We start from the raw sequence: 24,730 nt of genomic DNA, 5'->3' as shown, positions 1-24,730 counted from the left end.
GAAAAGGCACCCGATAATAGATTACCAGTGCAGCAAGTGCCACTGGCTGTCGGTAGGCTTTCTTAGCTTGGACATTAAGTATGGCTAACCTTTGTTTAACCAGCTAAACAGTTGCTCTTAGCGAACATGTGTTTACAGTTACCTTTCTAGCTAATAGGCTGTTAAGAGTTCACACTTCCTCTTCCAATCATAATGCTGGAAAGTCTAAATAATAACTATTTAAATTTTTTTGATGACTTCTCCTTGCCATTAACATTCACCTGATAAGACAAATTAAATCATGTTTTTTGCTAATGTATGATGGGGGTCGCCGGTTTGCCTGAGAGGGGGTGCCTAGGCAAGAAAAGGTTGAAGACCCCTGAACTAGACTATGCAGGCTGAATATAGGACCTGTTGGATGGAAGGTCATGGCCTTACCAATATAAGAATGATACAGTTCACTACTTTGGAAGCCAGAGAAAAGACGTTTGTTCGAAAAAAAAATAACATTTATTGTCTAGTAATTTCTTTCGATTTATATTAGCTAGCATTAAGACCATTTAGTGTTTTTTCCTGGTTAGATTATTTTCCATGTAAAAGACATAGCAAACATTTGTTATTTCTAAAGCATTTACTGTAAGAAAAGAAATATATACACTTTTTTTTACAAACGCTCAACCGATAACAAAAATACAAAGAGAATAAAACTGAACTAATCACACGATAGCAGACATGTAGGATGGGACACGGTACTAGGGTGAAGAGTCAGTGTGGGGGCTCATGTCTGACAGAAAAGCAGGCTAGGGTCAGAGGTTAGGGGTCACAAAGGGTAGAGGTCACCAGGCCATTCACATTCTTTGTCTGTCAAAATAAAAACGACAATGCTGTTAATTCGGCATATCTGAGGTTTCGGTCCGCCTTTCCATCAGTCATTGTTCTGGGGGCTCTGCCCATGGTAATGAATATAGAATGTCCTGTAGGATATCCTGACCCAGGGTCAGCTGTAGGACAGTAGAAAGGTCACGTATATAGAATGTTCTCTAGTATTCCCTGACCCAGGGTCAGATGTAGGACAGTAAAAAGCCACTTTGGTTTGTCAGTGGCCGATCCGCTCACTAGTGCAGTCTAGTAGATGACTTCATAGACAGTGGCCTTCTTATCTCCAGAACCTGTAACTATGTACTTATCATCGACTGAGATGTCACAGCTTAGCACCGACGAAGACTCCTTCGACTACAGAAGCGGAGAGAGGTAGAGGGGGGGGGGGGTATAGAGGGAAAGATTAGAGAAAGCTTAACATCCAGCCTTGACACAAGATCAAAAAAACATCGGTAGGTAGGCTGATCGGAGAGAACAGACAGGTGTGTGTGTACCTGGAATATACTGGCTCCGTACGGTGTCCTCCACGCGTTCAGCAGGTTATCCTTCCCTGTGCTCACAAACCATTTACCTGGTGGCAGAGAGAGCGAGGCAGAGAGAGAGGCCGAGAGAGAGCGAGGCAGAGAGAGGAGGCAGAGAGAGAGGAAGAGAGAGAGTGCTTTAGGAATCACATAAAGCTATGACAGCTAATACTGTAGGGGCCAATACCAGAGTACTCAGAGCAGAGGGCTTATAATCACATCAAGTCAGGATTAGAGCTACTGTATATGAGGATACATGGAAACAGAATGTGAAGCTGTGGCAGTCAGATATCACCAAAGGTCAGATATCACCAGAGGTCAGATATCACCAGAGGTCAGATATCACCAGAGGTCAGATATCACCAGAGGTCAGATATCACCAGAGGTCAGATATCAGGTCAGAGGTCAGATATCACCAGAGGTCAGATATCACCAGAGGTCAGATATCACCAAAAGTCAGATATCACCAGAGGTCAGATATCACCAGAGGTCAGATATCACCAGAGGTCAGATATCACCAGAGGTCAGATATCACCAGAGGTCAGATATCACCAGAGGTCAGATATCACCAGAGGTCAGATATCACCAGAGGTCAGATATCAGGTCAGAATGTGGAGAAGAAAAGTTAAACAGAATACTTGCATAAAACAGGAAGTTTAATACATCACAGTTCAAAATGGAAAACGAAACCACAGTTCGAAAGCGGAAATTTAACCCGGCAGGTGTCCTAGTGGTTAGAGCGTTGGACTAGTAACCAAAAGGTTGCTAGATCGAATCCCTGAGCTGACAAGGCCAATATAAATAAAATATTAAGATGGGCAAAAGAAGACCGACACTGGACAGAAGAACTCTGCCTAGAAGGCCAGCATCCCGGAGTCGCCTCTTCACTGTTGACGTTGTGACTAGTGTAACCAGTGACTACTTTACCTCAGATGTCAACGTAAGTTGGCAGGTTGCCTAGTGGTTAGAGCGTTGGACTAGTAACCGAAAGGTTGCCAGATTGAATCCCCGAGCTGACAAGGTAAAAATCTGTTGTTCTGCCCCTGAACAAGGCAGTTAACCAACTGTTCCTAGGCCGTCATTGTAAATAAGAATTTGTTCTGAACTGACTTGCCTAGTTGAGAAAAATAAATAAATATGGATACAGGGAGACAAAACACAGCGACACAAGTGGATCTGACATTAAGTTACTGTACACAGCTAACAAGAAGTCATACACAGACCTCGAGGACGTCAGTCATACAGAGATCTGGAGACATGGTCTTACCACATGAAGCAAACTGGAGGGAGAGCACACAGCTCTCGTGGAGGTGCAGCTGGTACTTGTCTGGCTTGGTGACATGGAGCACCTCTACATTACTGCTCTCCATCCCCACCGCCAGCCACTCTCCCGTCGGACAGTACCCCAGAGAGAAGATCTGGAGAGAGGGCAGAGTGTGTGTGTGTGTGTGTGTGTGTGTGTGTGTGTGTGTGTGTGTGTGTGTGTGTGTGTGTCACTGATGAAGTGGTAAAACAACAACAACTAGGTATGGTATTTGCGGTATTAAAAGTAAAGTATCGCTCCAGGCCTTGTTGTTTCAATAGCATCTCTGCTAGCACACAGCTGTGGCTAAATGTCCTGTATATAATGTGTGAATTAAGAGAGGACTGCCCCAGCTGCCACAACAAGAAGCCCAGTCTTTTCCCCTTTACAATTCCCTCCTTAGGTATCAAGCTAATATCATCCTGCTCCGGGCCAAACCTGTTAATACACTATATTGTGCTGGGCATTGTAACCTGTTACACAAGGAGGTTCTTAAGAATACACCGTTGCAAGGTGACAACGAGCTGCAACCAAAGTGCATGAGATCCTTCATCACCAGTGATGTGAGATGCCTGTGTGTGTGCAGGGTGTGCATCAACCTGCAGTTTCAAGTCGTGCTGCATGAGTTGTGTTTCTCAGGTGTGTGTGTGTCTGTACCTGTGAGGTGAAGTCGTGCTGCTGCAGCTGGCGTCCCTCCCTTAGGTCCCAGGATCGGACTGTGTTGTCCAGCCCCCCTGTCCACAGCTTGGTCCCATCATTGGAGATGTCAATACAGCTGGCTCCGTCTGTGTGGCCCTGGAACTGCCTGTGTTGGACAACACACGTTAACAAATATTATAAACTGGGTGGGTCGAGCCCTGAATGCTGATTGGCTGACAGCCATGGTATATCAGACCGTATACCACAGGTATGATAAACATTTAGTTTTACTGCTCTAACGACGTTGGTAACCAGTTTATAATAGCAATAAGGCTCCTCAGGTGTTTGTGATATACGGACAATATACCACGGCTAACATGCTGACCAGACGGACACGTCGTGTGCGTTGCAAAATACATTTTGAAATCCATGTTATTCAATTATTGCACCCACACTGCTCGCGTGCGCCAAGGAGCGTCTGCATTTCCAAGGGCTAAAATAGAAGTCATTCCTATTTCTGACGCAGATCGTGCTACAAGTCCTGCCTCTCCCATCTCCTCATTGGTTTATAGAAGCAGGTACCCACGTGCCATCTGTTCATTGGTTATACCCACGTGGGTGATTGAAAGACAAACTGTTATGCCGGTCGTCGTGGTAATACTATGAAAGTTTAGATGCGATCACCATATAAGTTCAAAGATGAAAAAGCCTGGAAGGAGGAGAGATGACTAGAAATGATTCGGTTGGCCGTTTTATGTGTGGATTAATTGTCGGAGTAGAGGACCTTGTGCATTTCAGGTAAAATAACAACTCAATGTTTTATCCCAGGACAAATTAGCTAGCAACAGCAAGCTAGCTAGCTAAATTGTCATACATGTTTAATGCTATTCGACCTGTCCCCAAATTAATATAATTGGTTCAGAGTTTGTTTTGATATTTTAACCTGCGTGTCGTGATCGCGTTTGGTGTGGGGGGACAAAATAAATTTATGCACGATGGCGCGCGCGCAGCCGGTTTGGGTTCCATGTAAGGGCTGTGTCCAGGCGTTGCGTCGGGCTAAAAAAACAGCCCTTAGCCATGATATATTGGCCATATACCACATCTTCTCGGGCCTTATTGCTTAACTGTACATGGTCCTGTGTGGCCCAGTTGGTAGAGCATAGCGCTTGCAACGCCAAGGTTTGGGGGTTCAATTCCCGCTGAGCCCACCCCCACATGTATTCATGATTCAGTCTCTTTCGATGAAAACGTCTGCATAAAGGATATATATTATATCAATTCAGAACATGCTCAAATACACACACATGATATACGACCCGCTCAAGCACACATGTAACTACACTGTACACTCAGAGGTAACACATGAACATATACAAGTAACTGCCAAAATAAAGGACACGCCAGGGGCAACGTCTGGAATGGGACACGCCAGGGGCAACGTCTGGAATGGGACACGCCAGGGGCAACGTCTGGAATGGGACACGCCAGGGGCAACGTCTGGAATGGGACACGCCAGGGGCAACGTCTGGAATGGGACACGCCAGGGGCAACGTCTGGAATGGGACACGCCAGGGGCAACGTCTGGAATGGGACACGCCAGGGGCAACGTCTGGAATGGGACACGCCAGGGGCAACGTCTGGAATGCCAGGGTAATGTCTGGAATGCCAGGGCAACGTCTGGAATGCCAGGGTAATGTCTGGAATGCCAGGGTAATGTCTGGAATAGGACACGCCAGGGTAATGTCTGGAATGGTAAACACTAGAGTAATGTACACTACCGTTCAAAAGTATAGAATATCTACAGGCCCATTATTAACAACCATCACTCCTGTGTTCCAATGGCATGTTGTGTAAGCTAATCCAAGTTCATTATTTTAAAAGGTTAATTGATCATTAGAAAACTCTTTTGCAATGATGTTAGCACAGCTGAAAATTTTTGTGGTGATTATAGAAGCAATAAAACTGGCCTTCTTTAAACTAGTTGAGTATCGTGAGCATCAGCATTTGTGGGTTCGATTACAGGCTCAAAATGGCCAGACACAAGGCACTTTCTTTTGAAACTTGTCAGTCTATTCTTGTTCTGAGAAATTAAGGCTATTCCATGCGAGAAATTGCCAAGAAACTGAAGATCTCGTTCAACGCTGTGTACTACTCCCTTCACAGAACAGCACAAACTGGCTCTAACCAGAATAGAAAGAGGAGTGGGGGGGGGGGGGGTGCTGGTGGACAACTGAGCAAGAGGACAAATAAATTAGAGTGTCTAGTTTTGAGAAACAGATGCCTCACAAGTCCTCAACTGGCAGCTTCATTAAATAGTACACACAAAACACCAGTCTCAACGTCAACAGTGAAGAGGCGACTCCGGGATGCTGGCCTTCTTGGCAGAGTTGCAAAGAAAAAGCCATATCTCAGACTGGCCAATATAAATAAAATATTAAGATGGGCAAAAGAAGACAGACACTGGACAGAAGAACTCTGCCTAGAAGGCCAGCATCCCGGAGTCGCCTCTTCACTGTTGACGTTGAGACTAGTGTAACCAGTGACTACTTTACCTCAGATGACAAAGGTAAGTCGGCAGGTTGCCTAGTGGTTAGAGCGTTGTACTAGTAACCGAAATGTTGCTAGATTGAATCCCCGAGCTGACAAGGTAAAAATCTGTCGTTCTGCCCCTGAACAAGGCAGTTAACCCAGTGTTCTTAGGCCGTCATTGTAAATAAGAATTTGTTCTGAACTGACTTGCCTAGTTAAATAAAGGTTACTTTTTTTTTTAAGTCAGAGAATGACGAAACCTTCAAGAGAGGAATTCCAACATCTTGTTGCTGCCAAGGACCCAACACTAACAGAGCCGTTAAAAGGAAAGAGCAATGTTTTAGCTAAATTTGATCGAGTTGTCTTTGCCAAGCAATTACACATGTCCATATCCATGAGCTCAATTGACTGACTGTGGTTATCATCCTGTGTGTGTGCAGGACAGGCTACTGTCTCATGAGCAGCAGAGCAGGGGGTCAGACAGACGAACAGCTAAGGGAGGAAGTTATTTCTGAGTGTAAAAATTAGCATGGGATGGGACCGGAAAGTTCCGTGGTTATAGGACTATTACAGGATGAGGACAGGACAGAACTGAATTTTCACTCGTGTCAACCTCTACCTTGACACCCTATTAAGAGACTTTATGTTGGTGTTCCCTTTATTTTGGCAGTTACCTGGACAAACATTCATGTGTATTCACTCAAGGAAAGAAGTTGCCCTGAACCACATATCTAGGAACAGATCAACCTACCCCAATCTTACCTACCACAGTAGGGGGATAATACATTTGCTGACGCTGGACCTGTGGTTAGTAAAGGCTATTCAGTTCTATCTATTACCAACTGGCCATGTATTCTCCTCCCAGTGTTCCTTACCTAACCAGGGTCTGGTTGTGCAGGTCCCAGACGGCGATGTTCCCATCGCTGCAGCAGGAGAAGCAAACCTTGGAGTCGGGGGAGATGGCCAGGGCGTAGCAGGCGGGGGCAGAGGAGGTCAGCTCCGCCTTGATGCGTGGGGTGGGCGTGGCCAGGTCCCAGATTGACAGCGTGCTGGCCTCGCCCCCCACGATGAGCGTCCGGCCGTCGGGGAGCAGCCGGCACGAGCGGATGTAGTTGTCTCGGTTCTGACACACACACACACACACATTTTTGGTCTCTAATACACAAACTATGAAATAAAGTGGTAGGTAGGTGTGTTTTTAAAGATCTCTTTTTAAATATGCACGACGCTACTCAATACATGCGTCAACTGCGTGATTTTGGATAAAAGCGTGTATATTTGTGTAGCACTCACCAGGCAGTCCAGTTGGGACACGGGACTCTTGTTGCCAGGGTGACTGATGTCCCAGACCTTGACGCAGCCCTTGCCGCCCGTGTAGACGTGGCGCGTGGGATTACTGATGGTGACGGCACACACCACCTCGCCGTGGCTCAGAGTGTTGATCTGGCGAGCATGGCGTGGGATGCCCGGGCCCACTAGGGCGTCCGGAGGGAAGGGCACCGGCTGCATCTGTCCATCGGCGCTAACGTGGAAAGAGTATGCCCTGAGAGGAGGACGAGGTGGAGGAGGAAGAGGGACTTGAGGCATGGAATACATTTGAGATACAGTGAGCACCAAAAGTATTGGGACAGTGGTCACTGTCTCCGCACACACACACTCACGGTTTGCCTCCAGGGATGCCTGATAAACTGGGGGGCATTCCAGGTACTCTCATGTGAGGATGAGGGTCGAAGCCCACCTGAGGGAGAACACAGAAAGAGAGGGATGAGTACACACTCAAAGAACCATGGGTGCGCACGCACGCGAGCGCACACACACACACCTACACACGAGAAATGAGTCAGTTGACAGCGTATTGGGTCCTACATAAACACAGACACTTAGCCGTTTAGACACGCAATGAGCAAATATTATGGACTCGGATGGAATGAATAAGCGAACACACAAGCACACACCCACCATAGGGGAGCGTCCGTATGCAGCCACGGCGACAGCAGCACTCATCTGAGGGGACATGTTGTGGAGGCCGGCGTAGGCGGCGCCCGCCAGCTCCCCGTTCATGGCGGCGTGGGGCAGCATTCCAAAAGGCCCAGGGTACGACCCAGGCACCGCCAGCGGGGTCCGTAGACCAGCAGCTAAGGGGTACACAAGAGCTGTTGTCAGATGGGTTAATGGAACTGTATTCAGTCATATTCATATGATGCCAAAACACATCAAGTTTTTGCTCTGTACTGAAAGAGCTCTCATGAAAACTTGACTGCTGAAATGCAGTTTTGGGGGATTGTATTAAAGGACTAATGAAATAAATACCAAAAGAGTTTGAGTGTAGAATCCCTAACAAAAACCAATGTAAACTAATAGGTGGCCTGTAATATGCATGCACCCTTTTATTAATTTAGCAGACGTTCTTCTCCAGAGCAACAACTAGGGTTAAGTACTCGAGTGCACAGACTTGGGGATTCGAAACCAGTGACCTTACAGTTACTGGCCCAACCTTCTTAATGCTAGGCTACCTGCCGCCTTGTAGGCTGTTAGGAAGGGTTGGAAATGGCACGAGGTCAGTTCAAAAGGTGTGACTTTTTATCATCTTACTAGGTGGGTGAGGTAGCTCCATGGAGGGAGGCTTGACTAGGCTTGGCCGGAGACTGGGCGTGGCGCTGGGTCCGGGGGTGGAGTCTCCTCTGGGAGTAGGTGTGCTCGACTTCAGCCCAGGCGTACCCGGCTTGTCACGCTGCCATGGAAACAGAGGCATTCATTACCCAGATATCACACGACAGATAGCAAGAGAGCGACAGATAGCAAGAGAGCGACAGATAGCAAGAGAGAGACAGATAGCAAGAGAGAGACAGATAGCAAGAGAGAGACAGATAGCAAGAGAGAGACAGATAGCAAGAGAGAGACAGATAGCAAGAGAGAGACAGAGCTGAGATATTCTGCTGAAGGTCAGTTGTGTGTTTCTGTGACCCAGAGTTGAAGTCTTGTTTAGACAGAATTGGGTTAGGTGTATTGAGGGCTTTGGCTACACCCACCATTCCCATCTCTTTGGACTTGAGGGAGGAGGAGCTTGCAGATGAGGCTGTGGAGGCGGGGCTACAGGAGGGGTCCTTCTTCAGGAGGCGTGTCTTGTCCAGCCCGTTCTCCCTGGGGGATGGCAGGCGCGTACCGTGTGGGGAGGCAGGGTCCTGGAGGGGGGGTTCATTCACACACTGACTCACTCGGTGCCCCACTTCCCCCCCATGTGGAATAATAGTCTGCGTCCTAAAGAGCACCCCATGTCCTATATTGTGCACTACTTGACCAGGGTCCATATGACATCCATCTATTTTTCAGCCATCTAGCGAGGCCTAACAGAACATTCAGACAGGCATGTACACGTCAGAAAGACACACGTTACCTCATTGGAGACATCCACCACCAGGTTGTCATCACTCTTCTCCCCATCACTATCCTGTGGGGACAAACAGGGTGTCAGTCACCACACACACACACACACACACACACACACATTATTTTATTGTGTTATTTTTTACTTTAGTTTATTTGGTAAATATTTTCTCAACTCTTCTTGAACTGCACTGTTGGTTAAGGGTTTGTAAGTAAGCATTTCACATGTTGGATTCGGCACGTGACAATTTGATTTGACACGTATCACCCTCACAGCTGCTGCTTACATAATGACTGGAGTCCTTGTCCTCCACTTTTCTCTTCTTGGTGTCGTTGGCAAATTCTGGTCCGTTGCGCCGCTTGTCTGAGTTACGCAAACTGTCAGCAACCAGCAGGGTATTACTCTGCCAAAGACAGGAGGAGGAAGGGATGAGACATGACATTCTACAGGCCACTCCTGGGTGAAGTTTTCCCTAGGTACAGATCAGCTTCCCTTCATCCCAATGCTAACCTAACATTAGTGGGGAAATCAGCATCGACATCAAGGTTCTCCAACCCTGTTCCCAGAGCGCGACCGTCCTGTAGGTTGTTTTTGTCTCTCTCCAGGAACCGGGTTGGAGTGAAAACCAACAGGAGGGTGTCTCTCTCCAGGAACCGGGTTGGAGTGAAAACCAACAGGAGGGTGTCTCTCTCCAGGAACCGGGTTGGAGTGAAAACCAACAGGAGGGTGTCTCTCTCCAGGAACCGGGTTGGAGTGAAAACCAACAGGAGGGTGTCTCTCTCCAGGAACCGGGTTGGAGTGAAAACCAACAGGAGGGTGTCTCAGAACCCTGGACTACAGCACCTTCACCCTCCAGGCCAGGGACAGGTGTGGCTGTCTGTCAGTCTTCAGTCAAAACCCTCAAGTCAAGGAGGTGGTGGTGGTGGGCTGACACACGGCAGAGAAGACGCTGATTAGAGTAGTTCTGCCGCTTTATCAGTGCTCCCTCTCCTGGCCCAGTCCAGCTATTACTGCTGTAGCTAAAGGGCAGTGTGTGTGTGTGTGTGTGTGTGTGTGTGTGTGAGTGAGATTCACTTCCACAACCCCCCCTCCCCTGGCTAACAGATTTCATTGTGTGGATTAGCCCATCATGTTGGAGTCCATTTAGGCCTGACGCTGTCAATGAAATGTGCATCCAGGAGCCGCAGAACACACACACACACACACACACACACACAGAGAGAGCCCCAATAGACAGGCAGGGCAAGGGGCCTCCTCCCCTCTTCCTCCCCCCTTCGCCCCCAGCCAAAGGTTCCTTCAAGGCCTCCCTCCCAGGGGAACATTATTTAAAGGCTTTAGAAAGCAGAGAGCTGACCCACAAAACACAAGCAATTTCCCCGCTGTCTCTCAGGTCATGACGCTCTAGCCCCCCCCCGGCAGCCGTATTAAACACAATGAGGCCCTTTAAGCGCAGGATCAGCAGAGTGGGGTGGGGGGGGCAATCTGCTCACTGAGGTGTTTAATAGACAACAATGCCGGGCAGTGGAGGGCGAGAGCTCCTGTCATTGTGTGTGTGTGTGTGTGTGTGTGTGTGTGTGTGTGTGTGTGTGTGTGTGTGTGTGTGTGCACGTGCGCGTACACGTCTGTGTACGTGCGTGCATGAGGGCTCTGCTAATGCCCTCATTTGGAGAGAGCGCCAAACAGACCAGGGCAGATCCAGTAACGGCAGGCAGCCCAACACCCCAGCCCCCTCCCACCCTGCCATGATGTTAACCTCAGAAAACACACACACACACACACACACACACACACACACACACACACACACACACACACACACTTAAAGGCCATGGATGCATTTCTAAATGAAAGCCAGTTTGACATGAGAATGAGAGAAAGGGAGGTGAATCAAAGCAAGGATGGTGGGTGGCACAGAGCTGTGTCTGTGTGAGAGAAAGATAGTGAGTGGGCTTAGGGAATGATTAGCAGGGGTTAACATCAAAAGTGCTAAGGGGGAAACTAGATGGCTTGTGCTTTGTGGTGCAAAGTAGCATCAGGTCCCCTAGCAACCAGGGACTAGTTGACTCTCTCTCCTATCATATCATCTAGGAGTGGTATGCTGCTTTATTTCAGGACTAGTTGACTCTCTCCTATCATATCATCTAGGAGTGGTATGATGCTTGATTTCAGGTATTTAACTAGCGCTTGCCAAGGCTGCAGCCATAGGTAACAGGAAGTACTTACTGTGCCTGGCTCTCTCTCTGTTCCCATAGCAACGATGACACACAGCATCAAGGTGTCGAGGACACCAGGGCGCACACGAGGGAGGCATGGAAAACACACAAAAAGAAACAGAGAGAAAAATAAAATAATTAGAACCCAGAGCCGTGCCCTTGTTGTTTTCAGTATATTTATTATTAACAAACCCAATGATAACACAGTCCAGTCTGTTCTACTCCCTCTGTCTGGCTACGTGGGCGAGCCAGACAGACTCCTCCTCAGATGCAGGCCCAGCAACAAGGCCTGGTGGGTCTCACCTCTCAGGTGCTCGGCCTCCACTGGGTGTTTCCTGTCCTCTTTGCTGGCCAGGTGGGGTGGCGGCGCCCCCAGGGCACTGGACAAGGCGAGCAGACTTGCCCCTCCCCCCAAATGGGCCGGGTGGAGCCCCGCGGGGTGGGGGGTGAGGGGGACATGGGAGCTGTGCACGTGGGACAGGTGCTGCTGCTACAGGAGAGAGGCAATCAATTACTAATTTATAATCAATCAATATTCCTCAATCCACTTGAAAGTGTGTCAATCAATAGAACAAGCCATTAACACACTGATGGAGCAGAGTGATCAATGTTAAAACCTAGAGGAATTCATGACCCTTCAGTGTTTCATCCGGAGAAGCTTTCTACGATCTGGCCTTCTTACAAATAATGGCAGAGCCATAATCCTCTCCCTTCAACACACACTCTATATTTCTAAACACACACACACACACACACACACACACACACACACACACACACAGAGAGAGAGAACAATACTGACAGCTGGGATCACAGCCCAGAGCTTGAAGAGGAAGGGAGGAGGGGTTGGAGAGCCCCAGCTGCTGCCTGCAGACCAGGGAGGGAGGGAGGGTGGGGAGGAGAGGGCGGCTCTGGTGGATTGGGGGCGTTTAGCTGTCAGGTCTCGGTCTCTTTCACACCAAATCAGGCGCTCGTCTGAGCGTGAAATGCCTTTGTGTTCCAAAACATCATTATTGCGTCTTCAGACAGTAGCCGCAGGAATCAAACCTCGGAGATTTGCCGCGGGGGGAGGGAGGGTCTCAGCAGGAGAGTGGGGGAGGGGCGGTGGTGAAGGTCAACCCTCCTCTTTATCTCTAATTGACTAAGCCACACCCCCCCCTCCTCCTCAGAACCACAGGAGAGAGACGCCACAGCACTCTAACCCCATACCTACTCTTTCACAGCGCTAATCCCTGGGCTTGCCAGCCAAACACACACATACCACCGAGCCCTTGTTCCATGTGCCAAAACAGCACGGCAAAGAGCGCTCGCTCACACACATGCAAACACACCCCCCCCACTGGTGAGAGTAAATGGAGGGGAAGTATTGGTGGAGGCGGGGGGAGCCTGTGTGTCAGGGGGTGTTAGGGTGAGCCGTGAAGGGAGGGGTGAGGGTGTCCATGCTTCATTACACTCATTTAACACACACAAACACAGTGACTGACAGCTTGGTGGGGGGGGGACCAGACTCTCAAACCCACTTTATACACACTGGAATCCTGCAATTAAGACTCAAATGGCAACCGCCACCCCCGCCACAGCCATCAAAACCTCCTCCCCCACCACAGCCATCAAACCCACCTCCCCCACCACCATCAAACCCACCTCCCCCACCACCATCAAACCCATCTCCCCCACCACCATCAAACCCACCGTCATCAAACCCTCCTCCCCCACCACCATCAAACCCACCTCCCACGCCTCCCCCCCACCACCATCAAACCCACCTCCCCCACCCCCCCAGCCATCAAACCCACCTCCCCCACCCCCCCAGCCATCAAACCCACCTCCCCCACCCCCCCAGCCATCAAACCCACCCCCCCCACCCCCCCAGCCATCAAACCCACCTCCCCCACCCCCCCAGCCATCAAACCCACCTCCCCCACCACCCCAGCCATCAAACCCACCTCCCCCACCACCCCAGCCATCAAACCCACCTCCCCCACGACCACAACCATCAAACCCACCTCCCCCACCCCCCCAGCCATCAAACCCACCTCCCCCACCCCCCCAGCCATCAAACCCACCTCCCCCACCCCCCCAGCCATCAAACCCACCTCCCCCACCCCCCCAGCCATCAAACCCACCTCCCCCACCACCCCAGCCATCAAACCCACCTCCCCCACCACCCCAGCCATCAAACCCACCTCCCCCACCACCCCAGCCATCAAACCCACCTCCCCCACCACCCCAGCCATCAAACCCACCTCCCCCACGACCACAACCATCAAACCCACCTCCCCCACCACCACAGCCATCAAACCCACCTCCCCCACCAGCACAGCCATCAAACCCACCTCCCCCACCAGCACAGCCATCAAACCCACCTCCCCCACCAGCACAGCCATCAAACCCACCTCCCCACCACCACAGCCATCAAACCCACCTCCCCCACGACCACAGCCATCAAACCCACCTCCCCCACCAGCACAGCCATCAAACCCACCTCCCCACCACCACAGCCATCAAACCCACCTCCCCACCACCACAGCCATCAAACCCACCTCCCCCACCACCACAGCCATCAAACCCACCACCCCCACCACCTCAGCCTCCCGCCTCTTCCAAAGCCTCACAGAACCGTTGAGAAAATCCAAACAGCCAACACACAGCAGCAGCTACACATGTTGTTATGGTTACCAAACACAGCAGCAGCTACACCTGTTGTTATGGTTTCCAAACACAGCATGTGCTCCCGAGTGGCGCAGCGGTCTAAGGCAAAGACACCCTGGTTCGAATACAGGCTGTATCACAACCTGGATTCCGGGTCCCATAGGGCAGTCCCATAGGGCGGTGCACAATTGGCCCAGCGTCGTCCGGGTTTGGCCAGTGTAGGCCGTCATTGGAAATAAGAATTTGTTCTTAACTGACTTGCCTAGTTAAATAAAAGGTTAAATAAAATACAAAATAAAAATATGCATGTTGTTATGGTTATAAAACACAGCAGCAGCATATCCCGGTAAAGAACTGTCACAGACATGTCAACATTTCACGAATAGCATGTCACACATACACACACCATACACACACTCTCACAGTACACACACAGGAAGTTGCAGTAGAGTGTATTTACAGTGGACGGTAGGCCGGGAAGTCCCCGTACCCCAATGATGGCGTTGAGTTCAGCCATGGTGACCTGCTTGGCTCTCTCTACCGCCTGGACCACCTGCTGCTGGTGCTGCATGGGCACACACGGCGTTACACACGTAATATCCTGGGCCTACTACACAAAATGTACTGACAACATATACGCACACACACACACACACACACACTTACCTCCTGTGAGAGGAAGGGGATGACTTGTGCACAGATGGTGTTGAGCCTCTTGGCAATCTCTGTCTGTTGGATGGAGTAGAGAGAGGATGGATGGATCAGTATGGATAGTGACCATCACAGCTTAGAAGATACATCCAGCAGTGCCTAGGGGCCGTCGGATATAAAAACATTCCCCCTTGTATTCACACAGCCATACGCAGGTCAACTCCAGCTGGGGTTTATTCATCAGTGCACAGCGTATCAAAACAGTTTTGAAATCGAGAGTTTCTTAATGGACTAATTCAGGTATGTCCCTCCCCATTGGTTCCTAGTGAATACACCCCAGGTCAACTGCACCCGATATCCTATACATGATTAAATATCGTGATATTAGACATTGAAAATGTGTTTTGAGTGTTAAGACAATTTGAACTATACAAATACCAAACTGTGCAGTTTTATCAGTTAGGCTGTATTAATATGTTGAAAATAAAGTCTAAATGAATGAACTAAGTCTTATTTTGTAGTCAGACTAAGATTATTTAAAGCTGCAATATGTAACTTTGCGGGCGACCCAACCAACTTCATATAGAAATGTGAGTTATAGATCTGTCATTCTCATTGAAAGCAAGTCTAAGAAGCAGTAGATCTGTTCTTTGTTCGCTATTTCTATGCTTCCCATTCTTAAGTTTTGTTTTTGCATGTTTTACTTTCGGTTGTGTACACCAGCTTCAAACAGTTGAAAATACAATATTTTCGGTTATGGAAAACTTCTCTCACAGCGGTTTAGATGGTACAATGATTCTCTACACTATACTTGCTTGTTTTGTCACATAAAATCTGAATTTTTAGCAACCAGGAAATGGTGGAGAGATCATAGTAATGAGAATGTAACTATTATATTGGACCTAAAAACTAACATTTGAATTATCTAGTCATTAACATTGCAAAAGGATTATATCGGATATCGTATATTAGGAGTAGCATATCGTAGAAGAGTTCTGACCAAATATCGGCAAACCCAGGGGTGTATGTGATGCTGGAGATGTGCTGAAGGATAGCCAGACATGTCTAACTGCTTTCAGGACCAACTGCCACCATCTGTCAAGGTATAGGATCAATGCTGTATTGGTCCAGGTCTTTATCTCAATGAGACCAACCAAGTTAAATAAAGGATAAATAAAATAAAAAAGTCAATATGGGTATGAGTGACTCCATAAACAATTCACTGGAGAGAGAGCTAGTTAACAGCTTGCTGCCTGCTACAGTTCTCAGAAAACACACACACACACACAGAAATGAATCATACCGAGGCTCCTGCCTTGCTATCATGTCAGCCTTAGATTAAGTTTCACCCTCGGTCCTATTCCCATCGGTGCTTTAAGATAATCTCATCACTCCTAATTTAATTTCATCCCACTCATATCCATGGCTGGGCATCCGGCCCCCGGAGGTGACTGCAATTGGCTGGATACCCTATACCCCCACGGAGGCTGCAAATCAGATGATGCAGCTCAAATTACATATCGCCCAATCAAATTGATCTGAGGCGGGTCAGGGTACAGGGGGAATTAGAGGAGCCTTCGAATGCAGTAATAGGACATTACACACACACACTCGCAGACAGACAGACACACACACACAAACAAACACACACACACACACACACACACGCATCCCATTTTCTTTTGAAAAGCGAGTGAGAAATGGAGTCAGGGCCCATGGGCCGTATGTATTGAGCTTCTCAGAGCCGGAGTGCTGACCTAGATCAGATGCTTGATACATACAGATCTCTGTGATATCAGATGCTGGCTACATTATCAGAAGGGATCCTCCAGCCAATCTTCTAGCAGCCCAGCCTTTGTGACACGCCCTAGAAAGAGCCAGCCTCACCGGTTTCCCGTTAGCACACCTGCTTCTGTCTGCTGCCTAGCTCCTAGAACCACAGCAGCTGGCCTAGAATACACCTGCCTAGCTCCTAGAACCACAGCAGCTGGCCTAGAATACACCTGCCTAGCTCCTAGAACCACAGCAGCTGGCCTAGAATACACCTGCCTAGCTCCTAGAACCACAGCAGCTGGCCTAGAATACACCTGCCTAGCTCCTAGAACCACAGCAGCTGGCCTAGAATACACCTGCCTAGCTCCTAGAACCACAGCAGCTGGCCTAGAATACACCTGCCTACCTCCTAGAACCACAGCAGCTGGCCTAGAATACACCTGCCTACCTCCTAGAACCACAGCAGCTGGCCTAGAATACACCTGCCTAGCTCCTAGAACCACAGCAGCTGGCCTAGAATACACCAGCCTAGCTCCTAGAATATACCTGTAAGCCAAGAAAAGACCTGCTTCTCCCACTGTGCTTTCCCAGAAGGGAAGCAGCATCTCTAAGGGGTATTCTTAGCCGGCAGATAGGTGCTGCAGGCCGGGAATAGGCTGAGTTCCAAGACACTCTGGGCACTAAACCCACAGGGATTCATTAAGGAACGGTTAAGGGAATTATTGCGCGACCCAGAGCCTGAGGCCCAAGTGGGTCAGAGGAGCCAGAAAATCAATGGGCCAATAAAAGTCCCTCACCTTGCCCATCTCTTACCTGACTCAACCCCAGGAGACAGCCAGCGTGGAGGTTCTCACACATGCCAGGGGCTTACAACAAAAAGATGGCCTTTGGTCATGGAGCAGACTTCCGCTCTGATTCAGAACAATAACCAGTGTGTTCAACTATGGTAGTAGGTGACACGACGAACCGCACATCCAAATCGTGGCAAGTTGTCGAGTCATCAGCTAGTATATCAGTGACGAGGGCCTACAGGCCATAGGTCTGAGGGCCTGCCAGGTGGCAGAGAGAGAGAGCCCTACATGGACTAGGAGGACATGTTGAATTCCAGATCCACCCTGAACCCTTAACCCCAAGGCACTTCTGGATCTATACTACTTCTGAGGGCTGGATAGGCTAAACTTCCCTCTAGCCTATCAGAGGGCAAAATGGAGCTAGGCCTAATACCATACTGCTTCATTAAACCTGAATCAAAACGTTCAGGTCTACATAAAGTGGGTAGGTGTAGGGGTTAAGGATAGGTTTGGAATTCAGCCCCAATACCCTAATATGAGCAGCAGGAGAATGGGTCTGCACTCCACTCTCCTCCAACTTCATTCAATCAGGCAGCGGTGCAGACAGAGGGGAGGCAGGCCTGGGGCTGGTGTGGCCAGAGCAACTGGCGACAGTGTGGCAGGGATACAGCACTCACAATACCACCCTCTACTGAGACAATGAGCAGAAATGACATCTTCCCCACAATAGGAGGCATGCATTACTATCAGACAGCGAGAGAGAGACAGAGACCGCCAGCGAGAGACCGACCGACCGCCAGCGAATGACCGCCAGCGAGAGACCGACAGCGAGAGACCGACAGCGAGAGACCGACAGCGAGAGACCGACAGCGAGAGACCGACAGCGAGAGACCGACAGCGAGAGACCGACAGCGAGAGACCGACAGCGAGAGACCGACAGCGAGAGAGAGACAGCGAGAGACCGCCAGCGAGAGACCGCCAGCGAGAGAGAGACAGAGAGTGACAGCAAGAGAGAGACAGTGACCGCCAGCGAGAGACCGCCAGCGAGAGAGAGACAGAGAGTGACAGCAAGAGAGAGACAGTGACCGCCAGCGAGAGACCGACAGCGAGAGACCGACAGCGAGAGACCGACAGCGAGAGACAGACAGCGAGAGACCGCCAGCGAGAGAGAGACAGAGAGTGACAGCAAGAGAGAGACAGTGACCGCCAGCGAGAGACCGCCAGCGAGAGAGAGACAGAGAGTGACAGCAAGAGAGAGACAGTGACCGCCAGCGAGAGACCGCCAGCGAGACACCGCCAGCGAGAGACCGCCAGCGAGAGACCGCCAGTGAGAGACCGCCAGCGAGAGACCGCCAGCGAGAGAGACACAGCGAGAGAGACACAGCGAGAGACCGCCAGCGAGAGAGAGACAGCGAGCGACCACCAGCGAGAGAGAGACAGAGACCGACAGCGAGAGAGAGACAGAGACCGACAGCGAGAGGGAGACACAGCGAGAGGGAGACACAGCGAGAGAGAGGGACAGCGAGAGAGAGGGACAGCGAGCGACACAGAGAGCGAGACCACACATAATCCTTCCTCAGCAAACCACCCAGGCTATTCCACCTCCAATTTCCTCTGTCCTGACCAATCGATTTCTGTGGTAATTACTGGTAAATGCTGTGAGCCAGAGTGCTCTGTTCCTGTGGGGCAAGCCTGTGTGTGTATTGAGGAAGAGTGCTCCTCTGCATTTTCTCGATAAAGGACTCTGTGATTGATTCCTATGCCCTCCCCAGCCCAGCCTCTTCAATGCAATAAAACAGGCTACTCCCCCAGACAGTACCAATCAATCAACAGAGTAATTCATCCTGCCTCTGAGCTCGTACCACCAGGTCTAACTTGAGAGAGAAACAGAGCACCATCCATCACTGATAAACCCTCACAGAACTTTCCTGGCAGGCTAAAAGCCCATTCTCTGCGTGAACACACACACACTATAGGAAATAGTAAGAGCGAGTGTGAGCAAGGCTTACCTGTTTATGCATTTCAATGTTCAGCCCGTAAGACATTTCATAGTACTGTGGATGACAGAGTTGTAATCATTAGGCTGACAGAGGAAAGTAAACTATCTTAAAGAGAGGGCTAGTTAATAGCTTTACCTTTTCAAAGGCATCTCAGTCAGTCTCCCCACCCTAACACCACTTCTCTTTTCCTACTAGCACTGACCCAGCTGATAGCTACTTTACTGAGGGAAAATGTACTTGCTATGACTGTGATATGTGGTTGACTCACCAAGCTATCTTAAAATGAATGCACTAAATGTAAGTCACTTTGGATAACGACATCTGCTAAACGACTAAAATGCAAAAAGGACAAAACCTCAGAATGTATATATATTAATGTGGAAATCAATGTGTGTGCGTAGGCCTGTTTGTGTGTGTAAGCAAAAAATAAACGTTGACAGTATGCTTGCAATGTGGCAATAGTAACAATCCAGACAGTGATAGTGCGTTAACATCTAGAATGTGTGTGCTGATTGGACTCACCATAACATAGTGCCTCTGCATCTCTGTCTTCTCACTGGCCAGCTTCTCACACTCCAGTTTCAAACTGCCGAGGACAGAGACACTATCAAAATAATACAGGACGCCACATCGCCACCACCACCAATCCTGAATACATACCCAGAAAACATTCCAAATGTAGTTCAGATAAACATATCTAATATGGTCTATAGGGCAGAGCAGCATGGTCTGGAAAACCTCTTGGAATCATGCAAGACCAATATTTGTTTACCTGCTGCATAGGCCATTAAGACATTGTAGGTCATACGGCTATGATAGCAGCAGTCTAGCCTACTGCCTGCTACTGTTATCATGCAGGGCACTTCATCGCTCTCCTCTTCCCCTCCCCAGTCCCACATATGGCAACATGCACAGTTGCACACATGGGAAAATAAAAGGTGATTTATTAAAATCTGACCTCGACTCTACCCTCTGGCTTAAGCACATCAGCATGGCTTAGACCTACCACAGTCTGAGCACAAAAAGTATGACATACTGGCCTCGGAGTGTATATGGGTGGGTGGGTTGTGTGTGGGGGTGGGTTGTGTGTGAACAGCCACTCACCTGTGGTACTGGGCTTGGAGGAACTGGAACTCCTCTTTGATGCGGTCCAGTGACTCTGGAATGGTGAATTTGAAAGGTTGGCCCGGGGCCTGGTGGGGCGTCTATCAAAATAAAATAACAAGCCACATCACTCAATACCTGGCCGTTTGTTTCTGCATCATAGATGTAGGCTAATTTGCAGTGAATTACAAACAGCAATACAGCATCCAAGTGCGATGTGCGCTGCCAAGTGCGCCTAGCCCCAATTACTGAGAGTGCATCATGTTAAACTCATTACAGAACTGTTACAGGCTGACAGCCTCTAAGCCAAAGACAAACAAAGGGGCTTCGCCCGACATCCGGGACCGACCCGCCATCGCCGGTATACAGAATGGTTCGACATGACAAATGAGTGCAGAGAACCTGCGGATGGGGGATGCGTTTCACTGGCCAACCTTACCGGGTGTCGACCCTGGGGGAACATCGTTCTCCCTCAGCAGACGTCCTCTTCCTAAAAAACGTCTGGTATCAAAATAGGGACCGGCGTGGGGTTGCTCCACCTTACGATAAATGCATCCTAGGTCCTTCCAAGACTGGCCGTAAAATGACACAAAACGTCCGACCGTTTGTCCTTCTAGATCTCCAGTCAACTCCTCAACAGCGGTGCTCCGGCGACTGATGCGCGGAAGAATACTCTTTCTTTACTCCAGCATACGACCATGTATCAACCGTAAAAACAAGGGATACGGTCATCCAGAGGGGAAAAACAAGAGTGTTCTTCCTCTGTTGTAGGCTGTGTGATCCTGTCCACACAGAAATATCCGAATAGCCGAAACTCCAGTTGTAGTCAACAGAGCCAAGACCACAACGCGCTCAGGGAAGAAGCGTAGGCTACTAGAACAAATCCACAGAAGTTAATTGTAATGAAGTGTTCCCACTTGACTTGTCGTGGTAGCTTGTGGTGAATTCTCAACATAAATTACTATTCGTTATCCGAATAATAGCCTGTACTCGATGAAACGTAATATTGGAAGATACTTCAGTCTAAAGAAAGGTTTCGTAAGGGGAAAATGTTGTTAGTTTTGATAATAACAACTCCCCACTATCAGCGCAACAATGTAGCGTCAAGCCTCGCTTTACCCCAATGGCAACTTTCTCACGCGGTTTCACACTCCCCCAGCTAACCAGAAAAGGAACTGCCCCCGAAAATGTACACGGGCCAATAGAGATTGTCTTTCCACGTGGGATAATGACGCAATATGTAAAATCCACCAATAGATTTCCTCTAAATGCATTCAAGTCTGTCGATTATTTTGAGCTACACAGACACCAGCCAATCCGAGTGACGGATAGGTTTATCGAGGAGTAGAGCACAAGGCGGCTAGTGTACTGGAGAGTGACAGATCTCAGCTGTCAATCAAAGTAACGTGGCGACATCAGAGGTCCTTAAAGGCGCACACACATGCACAAATAAACTATGATATTAAAGATATTTTCTATCACTGCCTTTTCCCCTCCTATAGTCTTAAAATAGTTTCAGGTTATCCTGTAAGTTCAGCATGGGAACCCATGGCCTCCTGTCCTGTCCTGTGCAAGGCTCCAAGAGTGCCGTGACCTGCCCTAACCTCTGGCTCATCTGGGTCCATAAGAGAGATGCACATGACACAGCGTGACCTTTCCATCACATAGTCTGGTGGACGATGATGTGGAGATGCAGCGGATTCACTATCAGTCTGAGCTCCAGGAGAATTGAGGGAATTCTATTAAGCTAGCCGGGCACCCGGGTAGGCGTAGTTTGCACCGGATGAAAAGTGATTGCATTAGTTTTGGAATCGGGATGCATCCCGGGGATCAGCTGGCTGTCCCGTTAGAGCCAATGGTGAAAAAGGGACGTAGGTTAGCATGTGGATTAGTGGAGGCTGCTGAGGGGAGGACGGCTCACAATAATGTCTGGAACAGAGCGGATGGAATGGCATTAAACACATGGAAACCATGTGTTTGATGTATTTGATACCATTTCACCAATTCCACTCCAGTCATTACCACGAGCCCGTTCTCCCCAATTAAGGTGCCACCAACCTCTTTAGATGTGGATTCTGTGTCTTCACATGCAAAAGTGATTGTTTTTGATAAAAACGCTTTATCTGCCTTCCCAATGAAAACTAGTTTAAAAATGTGAACATATTTTGTGGAAAAGAGATGTTGTATGTTTCTGAACAACGGCTCATGCCACCTTGTTGACAATATAACCGAGCGCCTCAGATTGGTGTTCGATTTGAGTAGAGCTCTCCTCCCTCACCGGCTTCACCCAGTCACGTGACGGGCCATAGGCTGGTTCAATCCGGGCCATCTTAATAGAACGCTGCCATTTATTCCTGCACCCCAGCCCTCACATAAACCAATCAGGAACCAGGAACCAGGAACCAGACAGAACCTTGCAGTCTGCTCCCTACTACAATCTCCACTTAAGCAGCTAAGCACTCCTATCATCATTGTTCCTTGAATATCAGGTCTGTAGACAGTATAAAATATCCATTCTACATAGAATCATTTAGAATAGCACAGGATATTGAACAGCGTCAAGGTCAAAGATACTGTGCCATGATAGACATATGATTGAATGCTGCATGTCTGTACCCTATGCGTGACTTGTCATAAAACAGGTGGGATGAGCCTTACAATATGTAGTTCATCTTCTTCTTCTTTAAGGCATTCAACCATAGAATATGTGATGGTTTTCTCATTGATGCTTGTAGATTGGCAAGACTTGGCAAGCTGATAGTATTGAGTGAGTAGTGAGTATTTTAGGGGATTGGGAGTTCTGGGTAGACTTTAACGAGCTATTAAGTATACTAGATGATGTGCTCTGCCACACATTTGTCTAAATACGTAAATATTATACGTAGATACGTCTAAATACGTAAATATTATACATAGATACGTCTAAATACGTAAATATTATACGTAGATACGTCCAAATACGTAAATATTATACGTAGATACGTCTAAATACGTAAATATTATATGTAGATACGTCTAAATACGTAAATATTATACGTAGATACGTCTAAATACGTAAATATTATATGTAGATACGTCTAAATACGTAAATATTATATGTAGATATGTCTAAATACGTAAATATTATACGTAGATACGTCTAAATACGTAAATATTATATGTAGATATGGCTAAATACGTAAATATTATACGTAGATACGTCTAAATACGTAAATAGTATACGTAGATATGTGTAAATATGTAGATGTTATACGTAGATACGTCCAAATACGTAAATATTATACGTAGATATGTGTAAATATGTAGATGTTATACGTAGATACGCCTGAATACGTAAATATTATACGTAGATATGTGTAAATACGTAAATATTATATGTAGATATGTCTAAATACGTAAATATTATACGTAGATACGTCTAAATACGTAAATATTATACGTAGATATGTGTAAATATGTAGATGTTATACGTAGATACGCCTGAATACGTAAATATTATACGTAGATATGTGTAAATACGTAAATATTATACGTAGATATGTGTAAATACGTAAATATTATATGTAGATATGTCTAAATACGTAAATATTATACGTAGATACGTCTAAAGACGTAAATATTATACGTAGATATGTGTAAATATGTAGATGTTATACGTAGATACGTCTAAATACGTAAATATTATACGTAGATATGTGTAAATATGTAGATGCTATACGTAGATACGCCTGAATACTTATGCTTGTTGTAAGTGACGTAAGTAAATTACATACTACCCCTACAATCCAATCCTGTGTGCACAATATGTTGATTCCATCAGAGTAGATAGGAAGGTGTGTTCCAGGCAAACCCCAACTGTTTTGAAGCCCGATGTTTTCAACAATGTTTGGTCTTTCTGTATTTTGAAAGACAGGGTAGATATTGACAAATGATCACAGTGTCACTTAATTTCCCTCGCAAATCACCATTTCTCTGTCCCCCCCCAAACTACATTAGTTTGGAGTGGAGATGCACTCCATTAAAGGGACAGTTTACCCAAATGACACATTGGGTTCCTTAGCCTGCAAGCAGTCTATGGACAAGGTATGACAGCAATCCATGCTTTTTTTTTTAGTTTCCCGTTTTAACATTTGTGGCACAAATCCCATTCTAGTCATGGGATTGATATTGTAATTTTCCGCGCATCATGTCCAAATCATCCGAAAGTATCTAAAATTGAGTGTGAAACTCAACAAAGTCACTTATAGATGTTTTTGAACATGACGCTAAAAATTTGTGCCACAAATGCTGAAACGTTAGCATGTGGAAATA

At 47.8% G+C, this 24,730-nt stretch overlaps 1 protein-coding gene across 2 annotated transcripts; it reads right to left on the bottom strand.

The window, feature by feature from the left end:
* Nucleotides 1-466: 466 nt before the first annotated feature.
* Nucleotides 467-21,533, bottom strand: LOC115164956 (transducin-like enhancer protein 1). Of its 2 annotated transcripts, none has more exons than XM_029717916.1 (20): nucleotides 20,859-21,533; nucleotides 20,420-20,520; nucleotides 19,838-19,901; nucleotides 19,325-19,369; nucleotides 14,767-14,829; nucleotides 14,561-14,665; nucleotides 11,752-11,938; nucleotides 11,459-11,475; nucleotides 9,522-9,638; nucleotides 9,245-9,298; nucleotides 8,880-9,032; nucleotides 8,443-8,581; nucleotides 7,810-8,003; nucleotides 7,512-7,588; nucleotides 7,144-7,393; nucleotides 6,726-6,973; nucleotides 3,340-3,487; nucleotides 2,647-2,797; nucleotides 1,353-1,429; nucleotides 467-1,212 (listed from the first exon to the last, which is right to left on the bottom strand). In XM_029717916.1, exons 1-20 carry the CDS (start codon nucleotides 20,880-20,882, stop codon nucleotides 1,105-1,107), a joined length of 2,322 nt encoding a protein of 773 aa, XP_029573776.1. In that variant the 5' UTR covers nucleotides 20,883-21,533; the 3' UTR covers nucleotides 467-1,104. The 2 variants fall into 2 exon arrangements, with proteins under 2 accessions (XP_029573776.1, XP_029573777.1); XM_029717917.1 differs by having other exon boundaries at nucleotides 7,810-7,985.
* Between the last annotated feature and the right edge of the window lie 3,197 nt (nucleotides 21,534-24,730).

This window comes from Salmo trutta, chromosome 27, assembly GCF_901001165.1.
Source record: "Salmo trutta chromosome 27, fSalTru1.1, whole genome shotgun sequence".
Classification (NCBI taxonomy): Eukaryota; Metazoa; Chordata; class Actinopteri; order Salmoniformes; family Salmonidae; genus Salmo; species Salmo trutta.
This window is presented reverse-complemented; position numbering and strand designations above follow the sequence as displayed.

Coding starts and splice junctions, on each gene's coding strand:
- LOC115164956 (XM_029717916.1), bottom strand. CDS start 20,882: ATGTTCCCCCAGGGTCGACACCCG. Junction 19,370..19,837: donor TGCAGAGGCACTATGTTATG/GTGAGTCCAATC, acceptor TGTCATCCACAG/TACTATGAAATGTCTTACGG. Junction 11,939..14,560: donor TTCCCGGCCTACCGTCCACT/GTAAATACACTC, acceptor TCTCTCCTGTAG/CAGCAGCACCTGTCCCACGT.